We start from the raw sequence: 6,203 nt of genomic DNA on the forward strand, positions 1-6,203 counted from the left end.
CGAGGCGGACACCCGAGGCGGACTCCGAGGCGGACTCCGAGGCGGACTCCGAGGCGGACTCCGAGGCGGACTCAGACAGTTTGAAAAAGTGGAGTCCAAACCTGAATGAGTTACTCTGAACTTCTAATGAAGGACCCACAGACTCGAACGTTTCACGTTGGTGAATGAACTGTGACCACCGCTGTGTCATTCGTCCACATTAGTTATTTTAGTTCAACTACTTTGATATGAACAAGTTAGAAATATATATTTTAATTTAAGTTAAATTACGTAAAATAAAAAACACAAATTTAACCATGAAAATGTGTTAAATAAATAAATAAATCTGTCACAGTCCTGACCAAACATCTATACCTTTAACAGGACAAGTACCATAATTTCTGGATTATAAGCTGCCACTTTTTCCACACACTTTGAACACCACAGATTAAACAATGCTGCGGCTGATTTATGGATTTTTATTTTTTGGGATGAGCTAATGAGCTTCCTGTCGCCAAAACATTTAGCCTCGTTACATCCCGGCGCTCACATAACAAGAACAGAGATTGTTTTTTTATCTGAAGCTCCGTGGTTTTAACGTTGATTCGACTTTTATTCCTGTTTTATTGAGTCTCCTTTAACTTTCACCTTCATCTGTTGGTTTGGACTTTTCACATGCACAACGTGCAGCAAAACTGCTGGCATAGCCCTACAGAACCTCGCTGACCTACAGAACCTCACCAACCTTCAGAACCTCGCTGACCTTCAGAACCTCGCCGACCTAACCTCGCTGACCTACAGAACCTCACTGACCTACAGAACCTCGCAGACCTACAGAACCTCGCCTACATACAGAGCCTCGCCTACATACAGAGCCTCGCCGACATACAGAACCTCGCCGACATACAGAACCTCGCCGACCTACAGAGCCTCGCCGACCTACAGAACCTCGCCGACCTACAGAGCCTCGCCGACATACAGAACCTCGCCGACATACAGAACCTCGCCGACATACAGAGCCTCGCCGACATACAGAGCCTCGCCGACATACAGAACCTCGCCGACCTACAGAACCACGCCGACCTACAGAACCTCGCCGACATACAGAGCCTCGCCGACATACAGAGCCTCGCCGACCTACAGAACCACGCCGACCTACAGAGCCACGCCGACCTACAGAGCCTCGCCGACATACAGAACCTCGCCGACCTACAGAACCTCGCCGACCTACAGAGCCACGCCGACCTACAGAGCCACGCCGACCTACAGAGCCTCACCGACATACAGAGCCTCGCCGACATACAGAACCTCGCTGACCTACAGAACCTCGCTGACCTACAGAACCACGCCGACCTACAGAGCCTCGCCGACATACAGAGCCTCGCCGACATACAGAACCTCGCCGACATACAGAACCTCGCTGACCTACAGAACCACGCCGACCTACAGAACCTCGCCGACCTACAGAACCATTTTTCACACAAAGCTTTTAATAAAAGAAATCAGTAAACAAGTTCTCAGCTTCTTTTTGCAGCGAAAAACAACTTTTTACACGAAGGCACGGGTTTCAACCGTGAATTTTGGAGCTTCCACAAGACGGAAGTTTTCTCCCCGAGGTCGACCTGTTAGCTTAGCTCGTAGCTTAGCTTCTCAGCTTAGCTGCTTTTAACCGTCCAAAAACACGACTTTAGACGATTAAAACAGATTTTAAAGAGAAAGGGAGGGGTCAGTGAAGAGCACTGGAGTTGAGCCTTTTCTCATCCAGTGTCTTCAGTAAAAAGAGAGAGACATGAAGAAACGATAAAGTGGATAAATGAAAATGAGGACGATAATTTTCATTTATCATGTGATTAATTGATTTATTATTTATCGCGACAGGTCGACTTCTAACTGCAAAAAAGTAGACTTCTAACAATGTAAAGCTTATAACTCCAATCAACAGCAATAGCTGTTTCTCTTAGCTGATGTCTTCCCGCCCTGGCACTGTGTTACCCGTCTGCTCTGGAAAGGAAGAGGTGACCACATTAATTAAAATCAGTTATAGGGTGCATTTGTTCCGCAGGTTAATACTTTCCTTCTAAATGTTTATGGAAGCTGGAGTGGGGGACTTGGTTTTAGTTTTTCTATACGCAGCTATTTTTTATTTTGGTTTTATTTTTGTTTAATAATCATTGACCTGCTGGAACCTGTTGTGTGTTTTTGGACACGTGAGGTTGAATAATTTTAGAACCTGGTTAGGATCAGATCATTTTTATTATGTTGAGATGCATAAAACCCTAGAAACAAAAAGAAGCTAAACTTTTTTATGACCGTACACAAAATAAATAAATAAAACTCGACTTATTGCAGCACAAGCCTTCATATCACCACTTGTAGATAACCACTAAAACCATCACGACCAGCAACAGTGCGACTTGCAGGATGTGGAAATGTCACCACAGTCACGACCTGAACTAGTGACCTTCAAGGCAAACCCTGCAGTGCAGCTGGAAGCTAAATAAAGACGCACAGAGAGAAAGTCCTTCTGCCAACAAGCTCAGGAACAACAACCCAGGAGTCGAAAATATACAAATCCAAAGGTACTCATCTTAAATCCAGGTCCTAATACAGATAAACATCAAAATTTGAACCCTTTTATAATGGACCTTATGCATGTGAAACAATAACACAAGCCCTTCTGTAACTTTGTGTAATCCCACTAACAGGCTGATAAACTAAACCAATGTCCTGAAGCTGCTCAATAATCCAGGTAGATGCATCTAACAAGGATGAGTCGGTCCATGGTCCTCAGTTGGAAAAGGGATTGCTCACTTTGGGTCGAGGGTGAGGTTCTGCCTCAAGTGGAGGAGTTCAAGTATCTCAGGGTTTTGCTCACGAGTGAAGGAAAAATGGAGCGAGAGATTAACAGATGGATTGGTGCAGCGTCTGCAGTATTGCGGACTCTGCACCGGTCCTTTGTGGTGAACAGGGAGCTGAGCTGTAAGGCAAAGCTCTCTGTTTACTGGTCAGTCTGCGTTCGTACCATCACCTGTGGTCATGAACTCTGGGTAGAGACTGAAAGAACGAGATCGTGGATACAGGAGGTGGAAAAGAGTTTCAACCCACCGTGGGTGGGTGGGTCAGGTCCTCAGGTCCTCGTTTCTTTGTGTAAAGAAGAACCAGTCCAGAGGTTCTGACTCAACTTTGTTTTAAATAAGGCAACCATTCCACCACTTTAGGTGAAAGAAAATAACAGACGTTCAACTTGGTGGTGCATCTTGGTCTCGAATGAACAAAATACATCCCTACAAAACCTTCCATCACTTTTAAATGTTGAAGTGATTTAATCTGGACAAGTCGACCAGTCCAGGTTTTTGATGCAATAACCGAACAGCTCCTTCTATTTCTAACATAAATATAGAGTTTTTGTTTTAGCAGATATATTTAATGGCAACAACTGTTCATGTTTTAGGTGGATATCAACTAATAACTTTTAAAGGTTTATGCACACAAACTGTGCATGTCATATACCGGTACTCTTGCTCAAAAACTTGCATGTGATTTATTTTAATATGAAAAACTATTTTATACTTTGTGTTAAATAAATAAAATGGACTTGCAAGTTCTTTTCCACAATACATCATTAGTTCATCAAAAACATTTGAGTAAAATTATGTTTTTCTGTCTTAAAATTTCTTAAAGCTCGGAGGTGCAGCTCCTAAATACAGAGATCTTTAATAAACAGCCGCTTGTTTTTGTCACTCACCTTAAAATAATAAATTACAGCGCAGGTCTTTGGTTCTTACCTCTGCATAGGGCTTTTTATCTTCTATTACTGCAAGTGGGTCCCCACCGACCACCAGTTTAGCCACCTCACTGTCCAGTCCAAGTTTCCCCCATGCATAGTTTTGTACAGCACAGGTCAGAGGAAACACTACGAGCAAAACATGCAGTGTTATTTAACAAACACAAAATTTTACCATTGTTATCTGTGAAACTCAATAAGCAGCTAAACATAAAATTAAAATAAATAATCGCGTCCTCCCCGCATTGGTGGTTCAGTGGTAGAATTCTCGCCTGCCACGCGGGAGATCCGGGTCACGGCACCAACTGTTAAAAACGGGAGCTGGCTGAGGACCACCGGACCCGGAAACCCCCTCCAGCCCACGTCTTTCCCCCCGGCTCAAACCTCCCTCAGAAGTGGCAACTCATACTAATCAATAAATCAAGGAAACGTCAATTAAGTTTTATCAATTATATTAAAAAAAAAGCAGGAAAATATTACAATTTACAGTGCTGGACTCTCCAGTCTGTGACGCCCCGATGTCTCGTGTCATTACTCATTTATAGGGTCCTAGACTCTGCCTTCACAGAAGGGGAGCTCAACTTAGTGTATGAGGGGGCGTGACCAAGTGTGATCTCAGTGGATCTTATGTGGACTGACGTGTTAGGAAATATGGTGCTTCAAAAGCCTTTCTATGTGATGTGGCAAGCAGATTAAACTCTATTCCGTGACAGATATTGAATCCCAGGGAGACTCTCTTTAGAGTTGCTGGCCCAGTTTAACCCAGTCAGAACCGGGTCCTAATTTCGTTATAATCCCGTGTCTGAGCAGATCAAAACCATAGGCCCAGTCCAAAAATATCGTAACAGTATTAAATTTGTTCATGTTTACACAAATTACAATTAGTAGACAGCTTTTATTTTGGACTGACTTCCATATTCTGAGAAATAAACCCATTAAAGAACCAGCTGAAAGATGTGTTCAGTAAACCAGGGGAGCTGATCTGCTGGGGATACATTTTTGGGCAGAACACCGACACTATTACACGGACAGAAACAGTCAGCACCTTTAGAGAAGATTTACTCTTTGGTTTTAATAACATGCAAGGGAACTTCACATATTTTGTAATAAAATAAAATAAACTAGCAATGTGTTCATTTTCTTCCATTTTTCTTGTAAGTGCTAACATCAACGTAGCATCATATTAAAGTGTCCATCTCAAAAACAAAACGCCGGCAGAAACCGCTACGTGAGTGCTGCTGAAAACACGCCTTTAGCTGCATTATTTCCTAACGGCAATTTAAATTTATTTTCAAGAATGGTAAATAAATAGACGTGGGGGTATAATATTTAATGTATGTAACTGGAACCAATCATTTCAAGCCGTTTTGAATAAAAAAAATCTCACTGACCTTTTACTTCCTCCATGGCTGCAGCGTCCAGTCAGGCTGTCGGTGGCTCCGCCTCCTGAATGCGTCTGTACGGCAGGCCGTTTTATCATTTAATCTTCTTCTTCTTCGTGCTTTGTTTTATGGTGGTTGGTTGACAGACCACCTGTAAGGTGCTTTACCGCCACCTACTGAACAGGAGTGTGGACAGGAGATAAACAGGAAATAAAAACTAATTCTGTAATATAATAACTCAAGTAAATTCTCTCTATTAAGTTTGTATTTTTCAAGAAAATAATTTGGTCTTTTACTTTACTGATATCACTACTAAAAATGTCACTAATTGTAAATTTAATATTAATTTTATTTATTTATTTTTGGAAATGCTTTCTTTCTGGTTCATACCCAGGACATTCCATAAAAACATGTTGAACCGTTTCAGGGAGATTACTGGTGCATTTGTCACATAGTCCCGTTGCATGCTTTCCAATTATTTTAAGATATTTATTAAGGTCTATGTGTCCTATTCTAATAAGAGTAATTATTGATTCTAATTTCCCGTTTCTTCCTGCTTTCCTTGTATATCCTACTTTTTTCTGAATGTTATGTAAATGTATTCCTGTATCAGTAATGTCCCAGTTTTCCTGCCATATTTTCTTAATATAGTTATTTATTATCATTTTACATTCATCTTTACATAATGGTATTTCATAATTAATATTTTTAGATTCTACTGCCTGTTTTGCAAGAATGTCTGCACCTTCAGTGCCTTCCACTCCCACTAAATTAGCCCCACAAAAAAAAGCTAAAATTATAGTTTTATAAATAAAAACTAAAATAAAATATATCCACAATAACATTCTTAGTAGAAGACATTGAATTAAAAAAAAAGTTCAATAATTCAGTAGATGCTAGTTAAAACAAGTATAATCAAGAGTTCCAGTCCAAATGAACAGTTCAGCTGTTCATGGTGCCATTTATCTTATTCACAAGATTTATTTCCTAAACAACATGCCTCCTCGGACAAATGAAGCGACTTCTCTCATTTATGTATACGGTGTTTTCAGCTATCT

The 6,203-nt window shown here is 41.1% G+C and overlaps 2 protein-coding genes across 3 annotated transcripts in view; one reads left to right on the forward strand and one right to left on the reverse strand.

Annotated features, from left to right (window-relative positions):
- The window catches only part of mpi (mannose phosphate isomerase), a 10,235-nt gene extending 6,353 nt beyond the window's left edge, over positions 1–3,882 (reverse strand). Inside the window, exon 1 of one of the 2 annotated variants that reach the window (XM_037682536.1) lies at positions 3,765–3,882. The gene's annotated coding sequence lies outside the window, so the exon portion shown is untranslated. The remainder of the gene's footprint in view (positions 1–3,764) is intronic. The other variant, XM_037682535.1, reaches the window with a different exon arrangement.
- Positions 655–6,203, forward strand: part of scamp2 (secretory carrier membrane protein 2) — a 34,782-nt gene continuing 29,233 nt past the window's right edge. Inside the window, exons 1-2 of the mRNA XM_037683089.1 lie at positions 655–663; positions 781–1,464. Of these exons, the coding sequence (XP_037539017.1) occupies positions 655–663; positions 781–1,464 (693 nt within the window). The remainder of the gene's footprint in view (positions 664–780; positions 1,465–6,203) is intronic.

This window comes from Nematolebias whitei, chromosome 10, assembly GCF_014905685.2.
Source record: "Nematolebias whitei isolate Nwh7 chromosome 10, NemWhi1, whole genome shotgun sequence".
NCBI lineage: Eukaryota > Metazoa > Chordata > Actinopteri > Cyprinodontiformes > Rivulidae > Nematolebias > Nematolebias whitei.